Raw genomic sequence first — 27,990 nt, 5'->3', positions numbered from 1 at the left:
CAAGTCAAAGGAGATGTGAGTGTATATAACAATAAAGGTGAGTGCATTTAACATTTCTCGAACTTTTTTGTCCCCTTCATTGTTATCCACCTTTTCCACCCATAACATCGCTATAGTCTCGAAGCCCATTGGTTTCTAGGATTTCAATTCCTATAGGTCAATTTTTTTTGGGAGTTCTTTGAGCACTACCAACACTTCTAAGCCGTGAAAACTCTATATGCATCACTAGTCATCCCAACTCAATTGACACACTCTACCAATTTTTAGGCTTCCAATAAATTTTTCGTCAGCCTATTCGAAAAATACAGTTTACCTACTCTATCTTTGAAATAATCTACGCAATCGTATGAGTTAATGATGGGTCCCAGTATACCAACAAAAGATACCACATTTGTGGTGGTTGTCGTTGGTGGTGGTGGAAGTTATATATTTAAAACTGAAAATGAAACCCCTAATTATATATTAGAAGATATAGAGTCAATGAGTTCATCAATTACACCCTCTACCCACGATTATGCATATCTTCATTAGTCTATTAAATTTATGAATCAACTGCCACTCTAGCTAATATTTGGAAGTCACTGTCTCATTTTCAATATATTTGTTATCTGTCACCAAAAATAAGATATATCCGATTATACATATATATACATATATATATATACATATATATATATGATCTAGAGTTGCCTGAAATAAGACGTGGCATGTCCAAATTCGAAAATGAACATGTCACATCAGCTTTGGGGCCACAATCAGATAGAAAACTTTGGTTTAGTAGCAGCGTTGATATGTACAAGTTTACGGGCAAGGTACTTAACATGATCACATTATTTAGAAAAATTTTGTTGACTAAAGTTAGTAAGATATTTATGTCTGGATTAGAAAAGTAGAGAAGCTCGTGTCAATTTAGGGCAGCCATACCTAAAAAAAAGGTTGTGTCCTACCAAAAGATAGTCTTATGGTATGAGCACACGGGGAAACTAAACCATTAAGTTTAGGTGATGGTTGAAACTCACTTTGGTTAAGTGGCTTACATGTATAATTTTTTCATGGGAGAGACCATGGTTGATCTTACCACTTTCAAGAGAAAAAAGATGGACGTGATAGTTAAAGAAAAGCTGGTATTGAGTCGTATGAGTTCATCTCAACTTTTGGAAAGTAGCTTGGCTCGTCCTGTTGAAGATTAACTTTCTAACCTATTAGTTCCTTCAATAGTTGATCTTATTTTGACACCTTCGACTTCGGTTGAGTTGTTACATGTCATTGAGTTGTTACATGTCTATTAGCTTGGTTTGGAGCCGGCCTGAACTTATTTTTAGTGACTCGGGCTTCACTGGCCTTTGGAACTATAATTACATTAGGGCTATTGACTAAATCTCATGCACATTTTTTAAAATTTTATGATGAAGTGAACAAATTGAACATTTTTTTTGCTTTTTATCATTTACAAACATAAATCCAACAATTAATCAATTCCCACATCTACACCAAAAAAAAGAAATTAAGAAAATAATTAAATTAAACATTAAGCAAATAATTTACGATTGAGATGTGAGGACTCTGGTTAATATCATATGTTGGATAAGCATATATGGATCATGTAATAGAAGCCGGCACTCGGGGGGACTATGCTACTAGATCCTGAGTTTGCCCGGCTCGCATGTGCAAATTGGTCGAACCTGAGCTTGTTAGAGAATGTCCATGGGTTCACCCTGTCTCGGACAACTAGGTTAAGTTACTGACTCTGAGGCAGTGTTCCTAGCCCTAGCTAGATGAGCCCATTCATTATCTCAATTCTCAGCTAAGTTCAAATTGTCCGTAATTTTATAATGAAAGTTTTGGTTTGTCCTTAGCTTGGAATTGACCAAAATCATTATAATAATAGAATAAACTTCCACTTTCTGACAAGGAGTGATGAGTTGACCAAATTTTTGCTTTGTCCTTGGCTTGGAGTTGACTAAAATCACTTCCAAACTTATGATTATAGTTATGTTGGAAGGAAAGATGTTGGAAGATTTTTCAAACCACTACCCTCTCACCTGAAAGAGTTGTGAACCAAACCAAATGGTTGATAGTCCAAATGATCGAAAGAGCAAAAAACTTAAAGAGAGCCCAACAATGAATCTACATCCACTGCTATATCAGTTGTTTGATATATGTATAAAATTTGATGCTTTCTTTATACGAACCACTGAAGATGTTGGAATTTCTTTTGTTGTATTTGATAACACAGGTAGAAGCATTGTCGCAAAATCAAAGTCTACCTGATACCGATCAATAGAAGAATGAGAATTGGAAGCACTTTTTGGGCAGTTCGATGGGTCATTGATAAAAGACATAAGAAGGTTTTGTTTTGTGGAGACTCCAAGAATGTTATTAACATGTCGACCCAAAATGATCGAAGAAAATATCACCTACACTGGAAAGCAGTTCATGTTGATAAAATTAGGAGTCTTGCTAAATACTTTTTTAATGTAAAGTTTATGTATGTAAATCAGTTATATTAATATAGAAGCTGACAAATTTGCCAAGTGGTCGAGAACGCATAAAACGTCTAGATCATAGTCCTTATAGCAAGTCAATTGCAGCTGCAACAATCTCGTATGTAATTTTGTTAATGTGTAATGATATTGTGACAGACGAATAACACTTAACTACCCTTTTTTTTTGTTGAACTACACTTAACTACCTAATTTCAGTATCTCCATCTTGTCATTGATGTCATTGAGTATAAAAGGGTTTTATTTTAAGTTAAGTCCCCTATTTGATGATTATTAACTATTTTGGCATTCCAAAAGAAAACTATTATGACCCTCAAATTTGGTCTCGTTTTCTAAATAGTCCCTCCAATTAATTTCATGATATGTCACTGATTTTTATGTCTAAACTTCTTTTTACGAGCACAAGTTTTGATCTCGTTTCCCTTTTTGTCACTCTTCTCCCTGTCATCTTCTTTTTCAAACTTTGGGAGCGACTAAAGGCGCCCGACAGAATTGTTGAAGATGTCGAAAAATAATATTATCGGTTATCTTCTTGATGATGTAGTTTCACGATCACATTATGAATTTTTCTATGTGATTGATGAAACAAAACCTGCAAAAAACTCAGAAATCACTCTGATGCTCAAGTCAGTAAGGTACTTTACCAGTTTAAGGAAATGAATTCAAAGTCTGAGTTTAGAAATTGGACCTTCGACATATTTTTAGGGCAAACCTGATATGTCTATATAGGTTAAGTTGATTTGTCCTAATGTCTGGTTAAGATGATGCAGTGGTTAGGCACCAGTCTTGATGGGGGTCGCATGTTGATGGTCATCAGGCGGATAATATCTGATGAGTGTGTATCTTCTGACACTCATCGTAATATCTGATGAGTGTGTATAGAAACTGGCGTGTTCACTCTCTATCCTTCCACGTCACTTTATTATGATCAGGTTGTTTTGACGCTCGTAATGACTAAGCTCTTCCTATATAATCTCTCTATTCCGAGCCTCCAAGCAAACCAGGCTTCAGGTTGGATAAATCCCATCTCGGATCCACCTTCTGCTTCGAGAAAATACGGGGATCAACGTGTCGAGTTGATTTTCGCCTTACTGTTCTAAGACTCGGAAAAGAGTTGCACCATGGTTATTCTAGTTTCTTCTCCTGACTTGTCTCTAAGCCAGAGCAGGGTCCAAGGCCTAGAAGACTCATGCCTGCCCCTCATGTCAGCACGCAGGTAGTAGGCTTCCATCGGAACCAACTCCCTGATGACTTTAGCGAGGGTTGCCCTGCATGTATTTTGGTTAATCGGTTGACATTTTGATTTGATCAACACTGGCCAATATTTAACTCAGCAGTGTTTCAACTGAAGTTATGGATAGAATTAACCCCTCACATCGTGGTGTGGGTTGCCGAAACGACAAAAATGATGTTGCGTCAAAATTTTGCCTTAGGAACACACACCACTTTAAGAGTCGCTCATTGTTAGACACCAACTTAGTCATTAACACACGATAGTGCAAAAGAGGAATGAACAGGTAAACGTTAATGGGATGTCAACGGAAAAGAGAATACAAGACTCATATGGGCATTTCTACAAAGACACGGAATCGAACAAGAAACTAGTCATAAATTAGATGGTCATATGAGAGATAATCCTTTTTGTTTAAATAATAAAGGAGTTGGGCAACCAATGATGATATATTCTCTTTATTTAGGTATAATAATGTTTGCTCCTCGATTGAAAGGAAAATTAGATGGGATTGTAGTACTTTAGTAGGGCTTGCAACAAAAAAAACAAGTACTTTAGTAGGGTTCAGAAATATTGGTGTGGTTTAAGTTTTAAGTTTTAAATTGTTTAAATTTGTCACGATTCTAAAAGTAATGATTAATTTGAAATAGGAAGCTCAACAACTTGTTAGAAGTTTCCTATATATTGTGGCTCAACCTTTAGGTAGATTTTACATCACCAAGATTTCAAAAAAATACTCGATGACAATATTGGCGTGGTTTAAGTTTTAAGTTTTAAATTGTCTATTTCATCATAAAAGTTTAAAATTGACTAAATTTGTCACGATTCTAAAAGTAATGATTAATTTGAAATAGGAAGTTCCACAACTTGTTAGAAGTTTCCTATATATTGTGGCGCAACCTTTAGGTCGATTTTACATCACCAAGATTTCAAAAAATACTCGATGACAATAGTTAGGCTTCAACCATTCTAGTAAAGCTTTGCATAAAACCTCTAAAATAGATGTACTTCTTGAAATGAAATTTGGTCGTTGTGGCCTTGCATAAAACTCTAAAAATTTTCATTTTTGTAGTGATAGTCTTTATTGGTAGTTTTTATGCATGTGTAACGGTTCCTTTTTTTGTTGAGAGTCGTGTAACGGTTCCTTGAGGACTATCGATATGCAATTCCTATATATTCTTTTGACATAATTTATAACTTGGCGAAAAAAAGATAAGAAAGAAAATATATTTAGATAATAGAAAAATATATTCAGACCCAAACTATCTAGTAAAGAGATTTAACAGTTTTCGAAGCCCTTTATAGATCTCCTTAGGAAGACTCCATTTATATGCTAAATAGTAATATGAGAACAATAGTGTTGGAGATGCGCGGATTCTTTTTTTTTTTTTTTTGAAGATGCACTAATGTTATTGCGAGGACTTTTTGTGTAGAACCATTCTACTAGTTTCAATTGTATTTCCCTTATCCAACTGTCTGTAATTTATAATTTATTTTTGTAATGTGGTCACATGTAAACTCTATCACGGCTCATTGTCTACCCGTCTCAAAGCCGAGGACGTTTAATATTTTAAAGTTTTGGGACGGAGCGACACAGCGCATGTTTGGCTTCTTGCTATGAAAGCATTCAACTTCCTACTAACCCCAGTTTAGCCGGGTGCACATGAGAAATGACATTTTAATAGTTTCAACCAAATATAGGGGTAATAGTTTTTCATAGCTAGTTTCTAGGTTTTTGATTCTAGCAATCAAATAGAAAGGCAAGATTTGAATTACATGGAAATACTAATAAATTTGGGATTGTATAGAGTTGACTGCAAGAGGAAATCTACCTCCACCCAAAATTTTTCTACTTATTTTACTTCGCTTATTTTGGGATATTTGGTTAGTGAGATGCACAAAGATTTTAGTGCCCAACAATGTCACTTGGCCAGAACTCAATAATTCAACATAGAAAAATTTGTATATAACGTCACCATGATGTCAACAGTTTCTGCTTAGTACGTAGGGCCATTCGATTCATTTCTTACCAGACCAAATAGTATTTTCCTTTAGAGGCGGAATCAACAAAAACACAAAATTTCTCATAAACCAATTTTCACTGTAAGTAATCCAAAATTCTATGAAGTTGAAGATTTTAAAGTATCTTATTTTCCTTAGGAAATTGAAACATATCAAGTAACTATCAAGAGACAATTATTTAGGTCTCAAATGAAAATGGGACCATCGAAGCGTGTACAGTGCAACCCTTCTTGCCTTTCAAAAGTACATATACATTAGAGACGTGACAATGCTAGACAACCACTCAAAACATATTTCTACATGAGATTACCATCTCAAGGTACACTGTGACCTACACTGGGACACTAACAAGACCCATTAGACAACCAGATGAAGAGGATAAACCCTAAACCCTAAACCCTAAACCCATCTCAAAGCACAAAAGACCCACCAGATGGGATTTCATATTTCTTGTAACTTCCTGCACTTAATATTATGGGTGGAATTAAAATTTCCTTCCTATCCCATGTGAGAGAGTTGGATTTCCCGTGTGTAAAAAAATGAAGGAAATGGTGAGAATCCCATTTCCGTTAAGTTGCACTTTTTCTCATAAGAAAAAGTTGGAACTACTCAAAGAAACCATTTCCTTTCAAAATATTTCCTCCTTTTCCTCTTTTCTCTCTCTCTCTCTCTCAATATTTCTTCAAATTCTCTGTATTTTCTCTGAAACCTCATCTCCTCGTTTACTTTTCAACCCCTCGAATATGAACTCATCTTCTGTTCAATGTTCTCACTTGATTCTAGGTTATACTACTCTCAATTTGGTAATCATCAATGAAGAATGTTAATTTCTCTTTAGGGTTTTCTTCATTTTTGGGGAAAAATTTTCCTTAAAGTTTTATACTTTGAAAAAAGAATTGCTTTTTGCCTCAACTGATTGTCATCGTTTAATAAAGTTAGGGTTTTCGTGGTTCCTTTGTTGATTATTCCAGATTTTTTTTGGATTTTATTAGAGAAAAAATAAACTTTGTTCTTCTTTTAAAACCTTTTTTGGTCCTCGTTAATAGTTAAAATTCTTCATTCTTCCTAAGATCTTTATAGAAGAAGCTTAAATTCTCACTTTTTTGAAGTGACACAGTATCAGTTCCAATAAAGTTTTAATCTTTTCCCTATTTTGAAAATTTTCCCGCGCATTTCTATTCTATTGATCCTTTGCCTTTCCTGTTAAATCTTGTTGGAAATTTTCTGAAATGTGTTTTTGGGTAGTAAGATATCAAAAAAAGAGTCTCAGAAGATTTGATGATTCATTGAGTGTATTTTATGCAATTTTAGTTTATAATTTTGTGTGGGGTTTTGAGAAATTTTAATGGCTGGTGGTAGAGTTGAGGTGATTAATAGTAAGGGTTGTTCTAAACTAGTTTTGGAGTTTTCGTCGTCTTTACCTTCTTTTCGAAGCTTTAAAACATTCGAGGCAATGGCTCCAGCTTCTCCTGCTTCATCTGATTCCATGGTTGGATCAAGTGGTCCATTCTCTGGTCTCATCATTTGTGTTACTGGACTTTCCAAAGGTATTGGTTAAATTGCAGAGTTTTAATGGATTTAGCTTACTTTTCAATAGGTTTCGGAGAATCCTGGACTTAGAGATTGAGTATCTTCATTGATTTAGTAATTTATGTGAGTGTTGTTAGATGATTAGTACTTGTACAGATTTATCTTGTTCTAAAATATGTGCATGCAAAGATATGTATTTGTCTTACAAATCTACATCATTGTTTCTAAGAAAAAAAATGGCATAAGATTAGGATGTATGCTTAATGGAGTCATTCGAGTCTATCAATTGGACAACATTATATTACGATACTAAGAGTTGGCTACCTTTTCTCGTGACACCGTATTTATGGCAGTAATTTGTCAGTTTTTGAAGTCTATACTGTCTACGATTTTCCATGCTGTGATGGTAAAGGCAGATCGGTAAGTGAAATTCATATCAATCTGGGCACGACCTGAACAGAACATAAGGAAATTTTGTGTTTTATGTCCTTTCTTTTCTTTAGTGCCCTTAGATAGGGCGTATAATTCTCTTCTTCTGTTGTTGATCTATATACGATGTGTTGGACTGCCACGCATTTTTGCTCTTACTTTTTCTTCGAGATAGCATAACTCTATTCAAGTTTTAAAAATTGCATGTTCTCATGTTTATTCTTTTTAACATGATAGAAGCAAGGAAACAAGTGATGGCTGCAACAGAGAGATTGGGTGGTCAATACAGTCCCAATTTGCATTCTCGGTGTACTCATTTAGTGGTTCAGATATCCTTTTACTTGAAACTGTTTGAGCATATATTTTGTTATTTCTTGAGGACACCATTTACACTGATTCACTCTTGTTTCCGGATTGGAAAGGAGCTCTTTTGGCTATCTTTTAGTGTGGAGTGAATCCCACAATTAACTAAGTCCTTTTCTAGGATATATATCTCAAAGCCAAGATGAATACCATCTAGGATGACAAATACAAAAACCTCTTGGCACTTCAAAAAACGGTGGGATATAACTTTTTGTCATGACGATTTAGCCCGTTTGATCCCCTCATTCAAAAAGCCCATTGGTAAGGTTATTACATGGATGCTCGTCACTGCGAATAGCAGAGTTCACATATTACTGTTTCAAATATATATCCCCTAATTTCTACAAGAGTTCTATTTCAAAAATGATTAATTCCATCCTGATGTATGTATCCAAAATTTTCTCTTTTGTGGATCTCTTAACCCTTCTTACAGCTTCAGTGGATGTAAGTTTGAGCATGCTTTGAAGCATGGATCAAGAAACGGCCTTTTTGTTGTTTCCTTGGGATGGTTTGTCGATAGCGTCAGAAGGAATTGTGAGTATTAATACATTTTAAATGTACATGTTTTATGTCAATTAAATGGCACTGAAACCTTTAGAAGAATATATTGCTTCTTGCAGTGAGGTTGAGTGAATCACTTTACGCTGTTAAAAGTGTGGGTGAAAATGGAGTGCAAATGGAGTTCAATCGTCTAGTTGGGTGTTCTGGCGCTGAGAACTCATGCCTTCCCATTGGGCTACATGAATCTCCCAGACAGTCAAAAACAATTGATCGTCCGCGTTCACCTCTTTCTGAGAAAGATGCAAGTAGAAGTAGAGAATTGGTTCTTTCTGGCCGGTCTATATATGTTGATTCAGATCTTTCAGCTGAATTGAAACGCAAGGTAATCTCCACTTTAATGAGTCAACAACCTCTTATATCTTATCTTGCTCCGAAATTGTTTCCTTTCTTCTGCTTTTTCCTTGAATCAGTTTGATAAATTGGTTATTTTTATCAACCCTTCGAAGAGTATTTGCCCCATGTAATGAAGTATTAGAAACCATTTCCCTGAAGCTTTTTCGGCATTTTGTTATAGGTTGTTGATGCTGCTTCTAGAGAAGGTGCTAAGTTTGTTGATCACTGGTTTGTTGGATGTGGTGCAACCCATATAATATGCGAAGGGCCTTCTATCCAAAGATATCTTGGCCACACAAATAATCTCGTCACTGTAAGTTCTACCAAACTACATCGTTATAGTTATGTCACATGAAGCACTCAAATCTCAATCCAAGTGGTTGAGCTCGCGGATCGGGTCAAACTCAAGGGTAGCCCAAGTGTAGTTTGGGGAACTGGGCTGTGTTCCTCCCCTTCTCTTCTATGTTACTTTTTCATTTCTTTTTAGTTCTTCCCCCCTTTTCCGTATTCAGTTTTCTTTTATGTTTTGTGTTATATTATATATATTTATAATTTATTATATGTACATATATTTTTTAGAAGAATATACATGATGGGCCAGGTTTTCAGAGGAGTGACTCCTGAGACTGGAGCCCAACTGTTTAAATCTCAATTTGAGAGTGATAGAGACGTAATACCTGAAAGGTGGTTTGTCTTTTGAAATTTCAGCCATTGTGGGTCCTGAAAACAGCCAAGGAGAAATTTACACAGAGACTAGTTCAGTTGTCTGCTGATCTAGCCAAACAGGTTGCTGTAATGCTTGAAAATTCTCAAAATAGTATTGATGGACAGGTAGCTCTCGTACTCCAAATTTGGCACTCTCCTGTTTAAACAAATTTACTATATAAAGTGCCCTGACATAATTTATGCTTAAAATAGCGCTTTTCTATCATAAACAGAAATTTTATGAAAGGAACTCTTACTTATTAATTTAATTTTGTTTCAGGTAACTAATGAAACTGGTGGAATAAAAATATCTCTTCCTTCCAGAGAGCGTTCGGCAGATAAAATTACAAGAGAAACCCAGGATGAGAGGCAACAAATAGTGAATTCAGCCAAAGCCGGAGTTCGAAATCGCCGAAGTCGCCGTATGCAGGTATCTTGTTAGCGATAGTTGATCACTAATCTTCTCTTTCCTTGTGACAGTTCTATAACAGGCATCTTTATTGTTGTTTTTTTCATTTTCTTTCCTTTACAGACTTGCCAAACTCCAATTCGTCCAATAACCCCTAATAGCCTTTTGGATTCCATATGCTGGTCAATATCCGAGCCAACTTCCGTTGCATGTATATACACGGACTCTTATGGGTTCGAAGATGCTAACGAGCAACATACAGCTGTATTCTTTGACGCAAGAGGAGAGGTAAGAAATCCAGAGGCCACATTTGAAAACCTCTCTCGTCCTCTAAAAGAAAGGTTGGTTGTCCTCCCGGTTTTCTTTCATTTATTTTGTTCAGATTATTATGATCGAAACCGTTTTACTGAATTGATTATTTTTGCTACTTCAAAATGTGCTTCTTACTTGCAGTGAGAAATCAGAGTTGATATTCAAGAACCACTTTCTTACTATACTTTTTCCAATCGATCGATTTGGTGAGATGGGTCCTTCTTCTCGAACATTCTTCAGCGATATTGGTTTTACTTGTATACAAGTGTTAGATCATATCTATGCATTTTATCAGGTACATATGCTTTTGATCTATTAACTCTAGTACTAGATAACATCATTTTGAATCATCAATACCAATACTGTGAAGCTTAACCACAGCCAGAGTATTTGGTAAGCCCTGGTGTTCGATATCGATTATGTTGATGTTTACTTGAAGCAAGTTCAGATATGTTCATCGGACAACAATTACATAAAACATAGTAGTTTCTTTTTTTCTTCGTCGAATTGGTGATTTATGAATCTACGTTCATTGTTATTGCCTTTGCTCTTTTGCAGGAAAACATGTCAGAGAATGAAGTGAAAGCTGCCATTCATACTGATTCTAGGCATGCAGACCGTCTCAGATCAATATATGCTAGTTCACAATCTATAGAGAATGGTAATGTTCAATTCAAAAGGATAGATTTTTTGGGTAGCAGAAGAAGCTTCGAAATGCTAAAACGAGTTGGTGGAGATAACAATAGTAACGTATATGAGTTATTAATCAGAGCATAAGGCCATAACTCTTGTTATGATTTGGTGGGTATGTTGAAAAGACTCGACCGGATGAATACCACACTCAAGCTAAGATCATACCTGAAACTCATATAGTGAAATATCAGGATATCAATATATACTTGGAAAAGACTAGAAAAATATATTAATAATTGGTAGATTCTTAGTATGTAAAGAGTATTAAGTTCCTTTACCCTAGATGGTTTTGTACTTTCCATATTCACATTATTTAGATTCCAGTGTAAATTTAATCTTTTTTCAACAGTTTCTGATATACAATTCATAAATATCATAAAGCTTATGAACTGGGCATTTTGGTAAGAGCAAAATCTGTTTAGTTATCATCGTGAAATCTGAACGGTGTAGAAAGAATGTAAGAAGATTTTTGCAACTATCTACAAAATTGTTGGGTTGGTCCTAGTGCAGTAGCTATATTGGGTCAGTTTTCCTGAAATATTTAGGGCACATCAAGCTTCCAGAGGTAAGGCTATTGTAAAAATGTGATATCTACAAATTGTTGGGTTGGTCCAAGTGGAGTAACTATATCTGGTCCTGCCCTCCGAGCTCACGCGTAGATAGTGCAGAAAAAATGCTCATATTCAAGACAACTGGCCAAATGGCACAGAAATCTTCCCTGCCAAGCTGATCGCACTGTAGTCATTTCGACTGTAGCTGCAGCCGTTCCCCGATACCAGATGCAATGATTTTGGTGGGAAAAATCCAAAACCATTCATACCATGAAATGGTCTTCTATTTGCCTCCCGAGAAAACAAGGAGGTCTTGGCCTTCTGACTTCCTGATATAGATAACCAGGCCTTCCTTAGTAAATTGGTTTGGCGTCTGAATAAGGAACATGATGCGATCTGGGTTAAATTTCTCAAAGATAAATACTTTCACAACACCTCTATTCCTGACAAGGCGAAAACAGGGAACTCATGGATCTGGAAGTCCATTACCAAACACCACTCCTCCATTAAGAAGCTTATCTTCTAGGAGATTCATAAAGGTGTGTCGATTAACATTTGGGAGGACTATTGGATCCCTGATCACCAGCTGCCCATTCCTAACATTCATAACTCGAACCTTACCTGGGTTTCTCAATTAATTACCAATAACCAATGGAACAACGATACTCTCATTACGACTTTTGACTCGAATATGTGCAATTTTATCCAAGCAATAACCATTCATGCAGATGAAAATGATAGAATACATTTGCTGCTCACGAAATCGGGAAAGTTCACTATTAGCTCTATATATAAATATCTTAGGGAGAGTAATAGTAATAGTCTATTCACAGATACTAAATGGTTTTTCATTTGGCATATTGATACCATCCCTAGAATCAAATTATTTCTTCGGAAACGCTTTACTAATAGTCTATTCGGAAACGCTTTACTAATAGTCTATTTGTTAAACATCGTATTGGTAAATTTATTGGTAATCAATGTTTATGTACTTACTGTAACATGGAGGAAACGTTGGATCACGCCCTTTTGCACTGTTCGTATGCGAGACTGGTATGGTTTTATTTTAATAGTTGCTCTGGCGTTATTCCCTCGGTTTTAGACTGGATTCAATCTTGGAACAATGATAATAACACAAATGTAGGAAACAGAACAAAAACTTATGCCACTACGCTCCGATATATATATAGAAAACTAGATGTGATTTTAGCTTCAATAAACAGTTAAACCCACCTCAACAGGTTATTCAACAAATTGTAACCACCACAACTAGACAACCCAGCAGCAAAAGTAAGGAAAACAATGTCATCACTTCTTATTGGCAACCTCCTATCCCACCTTTTATCAAACTCAACCCGGATGCTTCATTCACACACATCTTCACACACATCAGTGAACGAGCAGGAATTGGTTGTATTCTCTATGACTCTCAATCAATATTCCAAGGGGTTTTTAAGGAAACAACGAGAGGAAGAAATGTGGAGGAATGCAAATGCAAAGCTATTTTGCAGGGAATTAAATGAGCCAAAAACAAGCAGATAAGCTACCTTCATATTGAAAGCGACAACAAAAAAATTATAACTTATCTCGAGCAACATACTTCATCCGTTCACTGGCAACCTCTAACGCATCTTCATGAGATATACAAATTAGCAAAATGGGCGCGTAATAATAGTAGTAATTGTATTTGGAATGTATTTCCATATTTCCTAGGAAACTAGTTTGTATGTTTCTGTTGTTTAATGTTGTTTCAACAAAAAAAAGTAATAATTTATAAAACTAAACAATATCTGAAAAAGGAAATTGATTATAAATAAGATAGACATAATTTTAAGGGCTGTTTCAGTTTAAGTTTCATAAACAACATATATTTGCTTGAAATCATAAATATAATCTATCTTGTCATAGATCGGCAATGATGCATTTCTTCTGTCTTCCAAGCTCGTGAAGCATAAGAAGTGCAGCAGAATCCATTGAACTTTTCTTATCTGCTCTTTCGTCACCTGTTAGTTTAATAACACTAGAGTTTGGTATATGTAGAGTAATTGTTGATTTATAACTGTTAAAACCTGTTCTTTTCTCAGTGCCTTCGCCAAATACCATCGGAGATCTGCACGAGCAAAAGTTAGAAATATTTCAAAAGGAAGTTGCTGCATTTACAACTATTATCGAATTTATATAACCCTTAGTTGCAGATATCAATGTGTTCACATGGACTTAATCAAGTTCACAGAGGATTAAAACCTTCACTAATTTAGGGTAATAGTGGAAGTTATTAGCGAGTCTTAAAGTCTATCCAAGACCGAAATTGAACCGTGACTAATTTTTCTCTCTTTAGCTTCTTATGTCTCAGGTGGGTGGAACTGGAACCAAATGGTATTGGACAGGATCCAGAACCACTGGTACAACTGGAACAGAAACATGTAAGGGTCGATCGAATTCGACAACAATTACTAATTATTGTTCCACCTATTTGAGTAGAAAATCAAACAACTTCGTGTTCTAAGGAACCGGAGAATTAATGCTTGCTTAAGATTTTCTGCAGTTTAAAAGTGGAAACAAAATTTGACCCATTGATACCGTAGAGAAAAATTTCTACGCAAAACAGGTGAATAAATTAAGGAGAATGAAAAGAAATTTGTTATACTAACCTGGACTTGTGCTCTTCTGAATCGAAAGTTGGCATTGTCCAGTGCAAATTTTTACAGAGCTCGTATAGAGTTGATCGTGGGCCCCCTTTTTTCATGCTAATAGAAATAGTAACTGCGAATGAAACATACAATCAATTAACCACAGCATTTAAGACAATTTATGAAATGTAATACCTAGAAAAATGGGTGTTTCCTGCTGAAAAGTCGAACTTGTATAAATCAGAACTTAGTTAGTGGATAGGATTTGAAGTAAGAGCGAAAATGCAGATAAATTATGAAGTTTTAGTGGTCAGTAAAAGCCTTGTTATTCATGAGTTTGAGAGCTCCACAAGTAGAGATACAAGAACTTTTTAGTCTAACAAATAGAGAAATCCCAAACTGTTTGGGAGTTTTAGTTTCTTTCTATAATCTTCTCGGAGTTTTCATTTCTGAGGCGCTTCATAAGTCTCATAATCTGTTTCTTGGTTTTCTGAATATAAATCTCTTAGAAAGTGTGTAGCTAGTCAATATAATTATACCTAGGAATTAGGATGCCAAAATTATTAGAATGCAAATAGGTTGAACATAATATACAATAGCTTACCTGGAGCATTGAGTCTCGGATCTGACACTTTATCCGAGCAAATCTTAGAAATGGACCGATCTGCACTTGGTTTCGTAGGAGATGAGTTTTCTGCTGTCTTCATCTTTTTATTGGAGGTAGGCTCAGCTTGATCTTCAGCATTGGATCTTTGGAGCTTCTCAATATCCACGTCCATGCGAGAGGAACCATTAAGACTTTCTTGTTGATTCTGTCTAGAAGTACGGGTGTTCGCAATACCTCTACCCTGTCACCAATACAGTGGAGAAAGTTACTGTAAAGCTTTGTCATAGTAACACAACAACTTGTACAAACTGAACTGACTAAAATTTAGAATTTTTTTCATGTCTTGGAAAAAATATCAAATAGACCCTAATTGTTCCACAAATTAGGTGCTCCTCCTTCGTCTCATAAAAACCTTGAGCCCTTGCGTATAATTTAAATGGCTTATATTTAGTTTTATAAAAATTGCCCAATTTTCCGTTTTAAAATCTGAAGTCTTAATAGGAATAACTCCTTATATAAGAACCGGAGGAATAAGATACAACAATGAAGGCAGTCCACAGCATCATCAGTACTTGGAAAAAAGAGTTAGTTTAGTTTAGATGGATTCTAGGGTTTAAATTGGAAATGAATCAGTCGACAAACCTCAAGGTCCTTCAATAAACGAACAGCTGCTTGTCCTTTTGCTGCCTTTCTGCTCCTGTCACATGCTTCATGTATCAACAAAGCATCTTTTGTTTGGACGCGGAGCTCGGCACGTACCATATCTTCCTTAGATGTACACGTCTCTTTAATGAAGTACCCCAAATGACTGCATAATTCAATTAGTTCACGGTATGGAGGTAACTCAAGTTTTTCAGGTGTGACAATAGGAGAGAGCAATGGTTTGAATATTCTCCAGACAACATCAAGATTAAGTTTAGAGTCTATTAGAATTGCCCCCGCTATACTCTCCACCAAATCTCCGAGGGCCTGTAGAAGAGGAAAAAGTGTCGCTTAAAAGCATTAAACAAAAATTAACAGCAGACAGAAGAGATAAATACAAGTACACATAATTGAAGTTCCGATAAAGTTACAAAATTAGAATGAATTAACTTTTGAAGGAACAAACTAATGAGAAAGTACTTCAACAAGATCTTTATCCTAGACATGATTAAACACCATTTGGAAAATATTCTTTCTACATATGATATGATTTATCTTGACATTTTTCCCACTATAATATTTCTTTTTTGTGGAACTTCAAAATTCTGATCCCTCTAACTTACTAACAAAAAACCATCGATATAAGTTTACCTTGGGACATTTTACGCCATGTGTTAGGTCAGAGTTATTAGGTAACTCTGTCACAGATTTTGCATACGCCGTTATTTGTTCTAGTAATAGTCCAGAACAATGCTGCAGATGTTGTTGAAGCTTATGTCGTACTGCAACTTGAGCAAAACTTTCATTGTTAACTGAGGCTGAACGTAGATCAGTCAACTCCCCTGGATCGATGTTTGTGTGGCTTTGAAAAAGATACCATGTAATTAGCACATCCAAAACCGCATCACCCAGAAACTCAAGCCTCTGGAGAACACAGAAAAAGAAAATCTATAAGCTTCTGCTGTGTGCGCGTGAATAAGAGGGGGGGAGAGAGTGATGTAAACCAAGAAACCTTAAAGGCACCACCCTAACAGCCTTCCATCAACGAGAACTTAGAGAGAAAGAGAGAGTGAGTTTAAATTTCTACATACTTGATAACAATAACCAGCCCCCGATTCCTGCTGAGATGCATGAGTTATGGATTCCAACAAAAGACCTTTGACAGAGAAGATATAACCAAGTTTAGACTCCAAAACCTCAACTTCATTCAATTTCTGAGAACAACACCATAGAGATGCATTATTAATCGCATCATCAATCAACGAAGGCTCAAATTCGACATGTACACCCAACCATTTCATTATATGAAGTGCACCTCTTAATCCACCACCAACATAATATGCTCCTATTAATGCCTCAAGACAATCTGCAATAGTCTTAGAGCAAATCCATCTGTGACCATTATCACAAGGCTTTCCAACCATAATGGTGGTATCTTCAGTTACAAATTTGTTTTCCAAAGGCACTTCAGAAGTTTCCACCCCACACAAACAGGGCACAGGTGGGCGTGGAGATCGGTGTCCTGGAGCCTCCCAACGACGAGGATCAAATGCACTATCTCGTATATAACCCTGCGATATGTATCAGAGGCATTAAATTCTGATGGAACATTTCCAAAATCTTTTCAAATGTCGTGAAAAACCCTCATCTAAAACACTCCTATCTCTCCTTTCTGTTCACTAAAACCTCAAGAATTGGATTGTTTCTCAAACTAATAATATTCTTGATTGACTATACTCAAGTCCTATTTTAAGTTAATCTGAGATGAGGGTCGGCAGTATTAAACATGTTCATTGTTTTTTACTAGATGAAGGAAAAACTGTTAGGTGGTTTCTTTTTTCCTGATAGACTGAATCTGATGCGTCTGAGTCTGAGAGTCTGACTTGTCTGAATCTGAACCTTTAGTCAGATTTTAGACCTTAGTTTGAAAAGAGAAACACCACCTCAAATCATGACTGAAACATAACAAGCTCCTGACAAAATGAAGTAATCATTTCGAAACCACCTAAAATTTCATGTGGGCTAGCAACAATAAAATAGGAACAGACTATATAGTTTTCCAGATGAATATATTAATACGAGTGTTAGAGGTGTACCTGTAACTTGCAACTCGTCCCCAAATTATGTAATGTGGCGTTGCAAACAGCATGAGATCTACGGGAAGATAATTGACCTTCATGCTTCTTGGGGTATTTGAGAAAGAGATAGCAAGTAACAGCATATTTAAGTATCGAATCCCCTAACAACTCCAATCGTTCAAGAGAAAATTGCTCACAACATCTAAGTGTCGTAAGTGCTTCCATGATCTATAGATAGAAAAGGGATTTTACCTTACAGATACATCCAGAAAAAAAAGGCATACATTAATCAAAAAATGATACCAACCAGAGAGCTTGGTATATGGCATGGACAAGCAATTTCTTCTCTAAGCTGGTTGGCCAACATCAAGGACTCGAGTCGGTGCATCAAAGATGGGAACAAGTAGAATGACTTTAGAACACTTATTGATACACCAACATTGACTAGCAGCTCTGGGGGCATATGGATAACGTTCAAGGGCTTCTCTACGAACATGGTAGAGCTACCTTTCTTCTTTTTCCTACCTGACGGGCATGGGCCGCCTGAATATAAAAAGGTAAGAGATAAGAAATTGACAGAGGACCATTGGGCGTAATTACTCTACCATAGCATCGTATTGGATGTGGGACGTCAAAATATAAGAGCTTGAGTACTAAGAAGCAAACCTTCGTAACTAGACTTTGCAAGTAGAAGATTATGCGGGTTATGACTTTGCTTTAATTGAAACAGTGGTTGTTCTGGATGCCGCAAAACGATGTCATACCTAGAAAATGATAATGATATAAATATATTTCGTACTTGATATCAAAGAACCAAAATATAATATTTAAGCGGCACTTCGGCACTCGGATCAATATATTGCCCTTTTACAAAAAATGATCAGCATGCGATGTCAGAATAAAGGTATACACTCACTTCTTATTGAAGTACTCCTTGAAGGAAGTAAAATCTGAAGAGCCTAAATCTGTGTTCCCATCGAATGAACTCTCGGCAGATCTATCGACTACCACATCAAGAACAGAATAAATTTTCCCTGTATGAATCGCTAAGACCACCATATTTTTTAGGGCATTTCTGTGAACATAGCCATTAGCCAAGTAAAAGGAGTCAGAGCTCTTGAACTCTTCCTCGAGTAAACTGGGGCTACACGACGATGTGGCACTCAAGTTTCCATCAGAACAATGCTTTTTCTCTACCAAATCACGTGTCTTTAGGAACTCAACTACAGAGGTACAGGCATTAATTTCGGTCCAGTTGATCCTGAGAGGTTCATGACTTGGAATAGCTGATTCGAGTGGTAAAAGCAGATATAAATTTGAATTGCTCCATAGTGATTTATTTTCTGTATTGAACAAAAATTCTCTTTTAGTTCCAGATGATTTGGATCCAACGAACAACTTCCCGAATAAACCATTAAAGAAAAGCTGCTGAAAAATCTTTGCTTTTTTCACCTGGCACAGAAAACAATGAAGTTAGGAGAAGTATTTTGAAATGGTGTAATGAAGGAATCTCTTAGTAACCAACCCAATTTTACTGGATGTCTCTTTTTGTTTACCTGCTCCATGTCTAGGTGTATTTGCCCACATGGGGATACAGTGGACTTCACTAACTTGTTAGGAACCAAGAATAGTTCCACCTCAGCATTTGCGACATCATCATCTAGTTTTGCCTCAATTAATAAAACAAATCCAGAATAGAATACGCCAGCCTGATCACAGGCGAAATCTAACTTGTACGCATATAATATAGTGTCATCGTTCTTTTCTCCCCAAGATCCAGATAAAGCATGGACAGTTGTTGTTCCGTGTAATTCTTTTCTTTTTGTTGTGCCTTCAAACACCAAACGAAAGAGAGTAAAAAATGTGCAATAATCAGAACATAAACACTTCATCGTTCTTAACATCGACTTAGAATTGTATTATCTTTATGAGGTTAACAGATAAAAAGAACTGGACTGTTGTATATGGAAGAAAAAAAAAAGTTGTTACATATTATGTTTGGTCGCTTTGAGGAGTTACTCAAACATAATAAATAAAACTAAAGTCAAGTAAAATCAAATGTTTACGTGTTTGCGTGCCGTGCTGATGTTAAAATCGTGTAACTTTTGATTCAAACCCTACTATTTGAATGTAATCACTAGATTGTATGGATTTTAGCTGTAACGTATTGTAAATCATGTACTGGATCGTGAACAATACATCGTCTGATTCAATTTGGATCCAAAATATCTATCTTCATCAGACCAAGAATATGAAAGGTTGAGGTAAGTTTATAAATCTCTTAAAAAAGGAGATAAATGGGGTATTCTAAAAAAAACGGCTAACCTCGTCATATACTCTGATGTACCACTCAACTGTATGATGAGGGTTAGGAAGGAGGGAACTACTTGCTTGAACGTGAAGAAACTAAATACATTATGGGCTCTTTTTCTAAACAATAAGCAGTTTCTATGATGCATACACAATTAATACTTACTACTTAACCAGCTAACTCGTTAGACAAAAATTAAGGCGAAAGATCACGATACGCCAAATTTGGAGTACTATATTGATGAATTACCAAAAAACGGTGCGAGTCATATGCAGTATGCAAGGGGTTTAGACTTTATAATTTCCAGTAACACTGACTCGAACTAGATAAAATACTATGTATAATATCTACAGACGCATTAAGAATCCAAAATCACAATTTATTCTTGCGATCCAACAATTCTCTACTCCAAACAAAAGCACATGAAGATCCTTACCTGCACCTGAAGCATAATGTTTACTACTCTTGACGACATTTTCCTCAGGCTCTTCAACAAAAGGAAGGAGATGATTATCGAGAGCCCCCAACTGATGTAATTTCTTGCATGCTTCAAGACAAGCCATCTGTTTTGATACGTGAGAATTTCTGTTTACTGGACCAGTGAGTCTCTGGAATGCAGCATTTGGGGGTAAAGTTAATGTGCACTCATAAGAGTTCCCATACAATGAATACTGAAAAATTGGCTTCGGAGCAAAGTACCTAAAGAATGTCAAATAAATTAGGTCTTGAAAGCAGCAAACGGGGAGCCTAATACATATTGTTCTGAACTCTAATCAGAGAGCAAAATATCTATTTATAGGGTACTTCATAAAAATAAATAAAAGTCATACTTATCCCCAGGTAGTTTTTCACAGTAACGATATATCAGACTCACGCTAGAGTCAGCGGTAATTGATGCTCCAGTGGATTCCACATGATATGCTTTTGCTTCATCCCCACAATCCAACTTAGAGATGGAAGCATCTGGATCTCTATTTAAAGCTGCATCTGCCATAGAATTTGCACTCCTGATAACGTCAAATAGCAGATTCCTGTGATTTGCATTCCCCCTGTACGTTTGTATACTTGGACTTGAATTAAACAAGTACTAACTGAAATGCAAAAGAAGGATTTGACTGCGAAAAAGGAATTCAAACCTTCTTAACCACTAATAAGAAGAAGAATTTACTACAATAATGAAATACCCTGAAGGTTGGTGGAGTTGCATTTTTGCACATAATAAGGACAAAGGAAACAAAGTGAACCTTTAAACTCAAATAGAAGAAGAAACTGACACGTCACTAGACTCACTACTAGTGGACTATCACACTTTCCTGTGTATGGGACATTTTCTACTTAGGGAGTTGCGTTTCTGGAAAATTGTTGGTTACGCTTTCTATTTATTATATCGTGATAAAAATCATTTTACAGTTTCTTCTTGTGCAAATTATTTCCATGTGTGTCCATCAAAGAACAATCCGAGTCAAACCCATATACAAACGTTAGTGCGTGCCATGGTGTGACCGAAGGACCGTGAAATTGTGAAAAACTACCCTATCTAAAACCAGATTCGACTATAGATGTACAAGTCACTTGTTATTGACTGGCGCTAGCATGTCCAATACGTTTTTTACCCTATCCAAAACCAGATTCTTCTCAAAACATAATTTATCGCAAACTTGACAACCTTCGAGCTTTTCTAGAAGGAAAGAAAAACTCATACCTTTCAAGCATAAGGATGTACTTCGAATCACTTTGTCGTGCCCGGCCACGTGACTGAACATAACTACGAACAGTTTTTGGGAGATCAAAACGTATAACTCGAGAGCAATTTGGAACATGCAGTCCCTCTTCAGCCACATCAGTAGTGAGCAAGAAGTTTATCTACAGAAAATATTTCACATTTTTAGTCCTTAAAGGTATTAAAGTTTGAAGTAACATTTGCACTTCAATTTACCACTGAGTAATAGGTAAGATACCTTCCCACAACGAAATGCATCCAAAGTCTCCTTTTGAACTTTTGGTTTCAGTGCATCAACAGATGTGTTTCCTCCGGTCAAATATGAAACTGTGAAATGGGATAAGCAGCTTACGTTTCTGATGAATCTTTCAATTACTTTAGCGATTATAATTCTATCGACAAAAATGAGGCAAAGTAATTGCTTAACCTCCCTGCATCGAGGAAAGGTTGGTAGAAGTGAGCAAGTGAAAATGGAAGTCCCAAGATTGGGCGAGCTAGTGATTAGTATCTTACCCAAATGATAGAAATATTTGAATGAGTTCATATAACTTGGGAGATATATAACCCATTTTAACTGCCTCCAAGTGTTGAGATTTTAGATTGAATAGCTTTTCACTGTCTGCAAGATGGATAAGCAGAATCAGAGTGAGAATAACATTTTAAAGGAAATAATAATAACTTAATAAGCATATAGCTAAGTGAGCAACACGAAGGATAACAATAATTTTGAGAATAGCTCCACTCCACGTAGGGTCTCGGCCATGATTTTACTATAAAACAGAAGAAAACTGGAACTACTCGTGCCATTTAAGCGAAGCAGTGCCTTTGAAAGTAGAAAAAACGTATGTTAGAAAGTAGAGAAGATGTAGAATAAATGAGCTAGTTGAATATCCAGCTGAGTTCTTCTGTCTATGCCACGAAATATTAAGTAACTTTTTCAATGGGAAGGTAGCGAAGAACCGCACATACCAAACCCTTCAGCATGTACTTAATACTTATGCATTTGCATATTCATCAATCCTCTACTATTTCTGGCAATGCTTAGAGGACCTGATTCCCAATGAGCTTTGGTGTTCTTTAAGGTTTTGACTGAAGAACTAAGATGGAAGGTTGGTTTCCTTTGATGTAATGGCAGATAGTGATGGAAGATGTTGAGAAAAGGAAACTGCTGGTTTTGATGCCCGACAGATTTATCGGTTATGGCATAAAGTATCCTAATTTTCTTAGCCTTGTAAGCCTGGGATAGTTCTTACATAAAGTAGGGCATTTGTGTTTTAAGCGATATGTAATAACTATTAGATACACTGTTTTCTTCTCTAATTCCATTAGTCATTAAAGAACTAGTTGTCTGGTCGTAAATTAATATTACCACTGTGGCGAAGAATATGATACGAAGGACTGAATGTTAAACACGAATTCAATTACTAAGCGACATAAATATAAATATGATTTTGTTAACAAAATAAACAATGATAAAAAACAACGGCCTATGGAAACCAAGAGGAAAAAGCATAATACGGGAACATTAGAAATGTCTTACATAATTCAGGAGAGCAATCAAAGTAAAAGAGCAACTGCCATTATACCTTGTGGCAAAGATCCTTCAATTATGAGTATAACTTCATCAAGAAAGTGCCTGCATTGGATTAAACTTTCTCTATACAAATCACATTCCATTTCAGTGTCTAAGAAACGAACAGTTTCTACACAGACTTTAGCGGCCTACAGAACAAGTTACAGTATGCAGAAGGGTACAGATCAAAACCAACAGGAAAAGTAGAGAAAATAATTAGTACGTGATTGAGTTAAATTAAGTAAACCTGTTAACAAACCATGTTTATGTAACAAAATGCAAGGGATCATAAAATTTCCCTGCCATCTTAATGTAGTAGGAAATCATTTTAAAATATAAGATCATGTTAACAAAATCAACAAACAGCACAATCATGAGCAGGCTAGAAGAGGTTTGCATTGAGGAGGGAAGTGAGGATATATATGTCTGGACTGCGAATGAGTAAGGGAGATGCACCTTCAAGGACGCTTATGAGGCGTTGAGAGACTCAAGACCGAGGGTGTTATTGCACAGCCCTGTATGGTTTATCCATAACATCCCTAGGCATAGTTTTATTACATGGATTGCTTTGAATAGAGCTCTCAAAACTAAGTGTAGGTTATTTAATTGGGAAGTGATGAATGATGTGGTGTGCACCGTGTGTGGGGAAGCATATGAAGATGACCACCATATTTTGTTTGGTTGCAGCTTGGCCATTACCGTTTGGAGAGGTTGATGGAAGTACATAAGCTCTCTTCACTGACTTGGGATAAGGAGACTGAATGGGCCATGCCCATGAAGGGAACTGATTTGGTGGCAACGGAGTCAGCTGGCATTTTGTGGAGTTATCTATCACTTATGGATGCCGAGGAATAGGAACATTCACACTAGTGCAATGCTTGGAGAAGATGAGATTGTTAGAAGAGTTTGTGACTGAAGTCAGAATCAAAGTGTCCTGCTTCAAGAAGAAAGCTGATGATACGACTAGAGGGAGGAGGATTGCAGCAAATTGGAATTGTGATATGGTGTTTGCTCAGCACGAGGTGATTGACTGTACGTGGGAGACACCTCAGGAGGGGGTTGTGCTAATCAACTCTGCTGGCTCTCACTCAGAGTCTGCTGCTGGATTTGGTTGTGTAGTTTGTAATGCAGATGAGCAGGTTATTGCTGCTGCTTATGGGGGTGCTAAACCTGTCTCGGTAGTGCACCATGAGCTGCAGGGGATCAGGCATGGACAGGAGATTGCAGAAAACAGGTCTTTATTGAAGGTCAAGGTGGCTACTGATTCTAAATTTGCTGGGAGTTGGCTGCAGCCAGTAGATGCCAAGCCACCATGGAGGTCTACTGATGAAGATCAGGAACTGATGAAGCACTTTCAGGAATGCGCAGTCACACGTGTATAGGGAGACAAACATAATTGCCAACTGGCTTGCTGCATACAGGGTGGGGGATACTTTGGTGATTCCGGAGTCCGGGCAGCTGCCTGAGGAGCTACTTTTGCTCTTAGCTGAGGACCATCAAGGGGTAGTTTGGTAGGATGAGGAAGCGATAGTTCCTTGTTATCTTACTGGTTTTTATCTTGTGATGGCGTGTAGTAGATTTAAAGACCTAATTGGACCCTGTGTGCTATTATAAACCTTGCCTAGTTGATCAGTGTCCTAATTTTTAATTTCGGGTTTGGACTCCCTTAAGTCTGTTGATCTTTGTGAAAAATAAATATATATATATATATATATATATATATATATATATAAAAATATATAACGACATACCTCATACGCGCATATAAGGCCAAGATCATTTAGGCAACATAAAATCTTTGCATGGTAATTCGACAATTTCTTCCTCAATTGCTCAAATTTTTCATGAGCGTCTTTAAACTGACCAGGCAATGAATTTTGTAACTTAACCAGTGAATCGTTGTACTGTCGTGCAAGAAAAATCATAACATTTTGTGAGTTATGAATCTATTTGAAAGGAAAATGAGTTCAAAGTGGTTGGACATAACCTTCAACCATGAAGATTTTAGCTTCATTTGTAAATCTTCATGAACGAACATGTTTGGATCATAGAATATGTTAACTTCCTTGGAGGAAGGAACAAACACTTCTAGCTCCTCCCTGTCCTCAACAGTATAAATCTGCAAAAGCACAACCAACAAGCTTATGCTTTTATTAGAGATCTTAAACACTAATGTTTCGTATAATAGTATCAAATGGAAGTTACCTTGGAATCCATGATGCCTTCAAGTGAAGACATTTGATCCTCACAGTTTTCGGTTGACGAAACGCCTGGTTTGCAGAGGAAAATTGAAGAGAGAAAAGTTAAGTACTATAATCAAATAAACTACCAAACATCAAACAGACAGCGGTCACCCAATTAAAAAATTTATAAATTCATAGAGATCTGATTGGCCCCAGTTATGTTTCTAATTTAGTTTACAAAGTCACAATAGAATAGATTAGATGATACAACCGAAACTACAGAAAGAAAAAGGTTTAGATTTTCACCAAGTTACACTTTCTGTTTTAAGATGATTATATTAAGAACGCGAGTAAACAATGTATTGAGAAGGAAAGCTTCAATGAAACAACTAGAGAAGCGAAAGGCCTGTTAGCATAAGCATCTTTTAAGATGAGGAGTAAAGTAAATTATAATATTTAAACTGAGCTAGTGTCGACTTTCTTGCCTTTTTTTATTACCGGGGACGCAGTCATTCCAAATATCTTCGGCTTGTTTGTGCACTTGTGATAAAACTCCTATTACAGAACAAAACAACAAATAGTAATATGTTTGGGTGCAACTTAAAAAGGAAAAGAGAAAAAGCTATATAACACAGACAACATCAATGATACGAGTGTCAGATACGGCGAGCAGAAAGCGTTGGATAGGGCGAGGGGATAGGGGGCATCCAGTCGTAGTAAGTAGGTCGCTTCACTTTAACTCTACTATTTAATAGCTTTTTGACTGACCATTGTAATTTTACGATCGTAAGATTCCGTGCAAGTTCACAAAAAATGTTCATCAAAAGTCTCACATTACATCCAAAAGAAACTACAGAAGTGTCCATGTTACATAGAATTAAAGATAAGGTCGTATATAGAGCGACTTAATTTCACAAGGTACTTTACCTTCATGACTCTTGCATAAGGATGGTTTCCAATTGCACGGTGGCACTCATCGAATACGAGTAGACATATCATGTCAAGATTGAGAAATGCCTTCCTCAAAGCAGCCAAAAGAATCATAGGGGTCATAACCATTACCTGTAAGAATAAATAACGGAAATTGATATTACAACCGAAACTACTGCCACAAGTTTCCAACTCATAAATAATTACCTCATGCTCGCTTATCTCTTTCTCCCAACGTTCCCCGTTCCAATCATCAATGCCCCTTGCTCCATAGTATTGATCCACTTTGAAGTTTGTGTGTATCTTAATAACATCAAATTGCTGCATTCATAGCAAACACTCAGGAAACACTTTGAAGGCGCCGGGACGAAACAGGAAGTAAATAAAGAGCAAGAAACCATATAAACCATCCATCATAAAAGCAAACAAACTTGCGAAATTAAGCTCCAAAAGTATCTAAATTTCACCTGATTAGGTTAAATTTTGATTAAAATAAAATTACCTGACTAACAAGATGAACAGTAGGTGCAAGAAATATAATCAACTTTCCATCTCTAGCTAACCCTATTTGTTGCATAAGCATAACTGCGATCATTGTCTTTCCAGCACCAGTATCTAACACAGCAATTGTGTTTTTCTGAATTGCAACTTCAAAAACCTTCCTTTGATAACTAAAACATCAAAATTAACAGATTTTGAGGTTTGATCGGTCAAAAAGAAGAAAGTTTTACAAGAGAAATTTGTTAAAACTAGAGTGAGAAAGAACTTCAAGAACCTTCTTGGATCAAAATCCTTAATAGATTCCAAAGCAACTTTGTGAGTTTCAGAATCGCCATTTTCATCCAATTTTGACTCCGATTGCATGTCTTCGAAACTTCTTTTCAAGGAATTAGTCATTGTAGAATCAGCCATTGTAGATTAAACTGAGATTAACAGAACTAAAATCTCTCTTTCTCTCTCTATCTTTCTGTCTCTCTCTCTCTAGAATGGAATCAACACGAAACTCATGATGCCCTAGAAAGTGTGAGAAAGATGGGGTTTTTCCTCTTCAGTCTCTCTTCTGTCTCGGGAGTAGAAGAAAATTGCGCGCCAAAGAAAGTAAACGGCGCCGTTAAAGAGAAAAAAATCGTGGAAACGGTAGAGTCAACCATTTGACTAAAAAAGTCTTCTTCAGTTCTAACTTGGAACTCGGAAGTACTTCTTTACTGACGGTTTTTCACCAGCTAAAGTATACTTTGAAGCAGTAGTATCTTTTTCTTAGGGCAGTGCTATAGGCACCTGGATAAAGTGTTAAAAGCAGCCGGAATTTTTTTCTTTTTTACTTTTTTTTTTTCTTTTTTTGTTGAAACAAATTTTTTTTTTTATTTTTTACTGGGGTCAAACAATTTTGTATTAGCACATGATTTAACCCTCAGACTGTCTTGTTTGAGAGTATGTGAATAAGCACATAACAATTTTTTTTTACTGGGGTCAAACAATTTTGTATTAGCATACATGTACCTTTAAAAGGTCATGACTTAAGGGGCTTTCAGAGCCATCTACATTGCATTTTATTTTGGGTAGTAATTACATAATATATATCATTTTCATGCATTAAATACAAAGACAAATCTCGAGATATAAATCTATTAAAATGATAAAACAAAATAATAAAACTTATTTTAAAATCTGAT

General features: G+C 36.3%; 2 protein-coding genes across 4 annotated transcripts; one reads left to right on the top strand and one right to left on the bottom strand.

Moving 5' to 3' along the window:
• Positions 1-6,390: 6,390 nt before the first annotated feature.
• On the top strand, positions 6,391-11,497 carry LOC147539297 (uncharacterized). Of its 3 annotated transcripts, none has more exons than XM_086643986.1 (10): positions 6,391-7,304; positions 7,957-8,046; positions 8,512-8,613; positions 8,700-8,962; positions 9,155-9,286; positions 9,682-9,804; positions 9,959-10,108; positions 10,211-10,428; positions 10,541-10,694; positions 10,958-11,497. In XM_086643986.1, the coding sequence occupies exons 1-10, from the start codon at positions 7,103-7,105 to the stop codon at positions 11,174-11,176; spliced, it is 1,653 nt and encodes a 550-aa protein (XP_086500112.1). In that variant the 5' UTR covers positions 6,391-7,102; the 3' UTR covers positions 11,177-11,497. The 3 variants fall into 3 exon arrangements, with proteins under 3 accessions (XP_086500112.1, XP_086500111.1, XP_086500113.1); XM_086643985.1 differs by having other exon boundaries at positions 7,954-8,046; XM_086643987.1 differs by lacking the exon at positions 6,391-7,304 and having other exon boundaries at positions 7,952-8,046; positions 8,681-8,962.
• Positions 11,498-13,434: 1,937 nt separating this feature from the next.
• DCL3 (dicer-like 3) lies at positions 13,435-27,621 on the bottom strand. The gene is made up of 25 exons (XM_086644194.1): positions 27,093-27,621; positions 26,820-26,988; positions 26,525-26,638; positions 26,315-26,449; positions 25,873-25,942; positions 25,410-25,474; positions 25,192-25,323; positions 24,956-25,108; positions 23,218-23,353; positions 22,145-22,250; positions 21,870-22,062; positions 21,614-21,774; positions 20,742-20,960; positions 20,348-20,610; positions 19,157-19,431; positions 18,517-19,052; positions 18,267-18,364; positions 17,908-18,143; positions 17,619-17,828; positions 16,614-17,093; positions 16,174-16,446; positions 15,523-15,849; positions 14,878-15,121; positions 14,295-14,406; positions 13,435-13,753 (listed from the first exon to the last, which is right to left on the bottom strand). The coding sequence occupies exons 1-25, from the start codon at positions 27,227-27,229 to the stop codon at positions 13,546-13,548; spliced, it is 5,052 nt and encodes a 1,683-aa protein (XP_086500320.1). The 5' UTR covers positions 27,230-27,621; the 3' UTR covers positions 13,435-13,545.
• Positions 27,622-27,990: the final 369 nt, after the last annotated feature.

Source organism: Eschscholzia californica, unplaced genomic scaffold (assembly GCF_041429995.1).
Source record: "Eschscholzia californica isolate CP2 unplaced genomic scaffold, dmEscCali1.0.p SCAF_5, whole genome shotgun sequence".
NCBI lineage: Eukaryota > Viridiplantae > Streptophyta > Magnoliopsida > Ranunculales > Papaveraceae > Eschscholzia > Eschscholzia californica.
Note: the sequence above shows the minus strand (reverse complement) of the source record. Positions and strands in the feature narration are given on the sequence as shown.

Excerpts from the sequence above, each read along its gene's own strand:
- LOC147539297 (XM_086643985.1), top strand. The coding sequence starts at position 7,103 with ATGGCTGGTGGTAGAGTTGAGGTGATTAATAGTAAGGGTTGTTCTAAA. Across the intron at positions 8,963-9,154 it reads CAGCTGAATTGAAACGCAAG|GTTGTTGATGCTGCTTCTAG; the intron begins GTAATCTCCACT and ends ATTTTGTTATAG. Across the intron at positions 9,805-9,958 it reads AAAATAGTATTGATGGACAG|GTAACTAATGAAACTGGTGG; the intron begins GTAGCTCTCGTA and ends ATTTTGTTTCAG.
- DCL3 (XM_086644194.1), bottom strand. The coding sequence starts at position 27,229 with ATGGCTGATTCTACAATGACTAATTCCTTGAAAAGAAGTTTCGAAGAC. Across the intron at positions 23,354-24,955 it reads GCCTTATATGCGCGTATGAG|GCCGCTAAAGTCTGTGTAGA; the intron begins GTATGTCGTTAT and ends CTTGTTCTGTAG. Across the intron at positions 13,754-14,294 it reads TCAGAAGAGCACAAGTCCAG|ATCTCCGATGGTATTTGGCG; the intron begins GTTAGTATAACA and ends TTGCTCGTGCAG.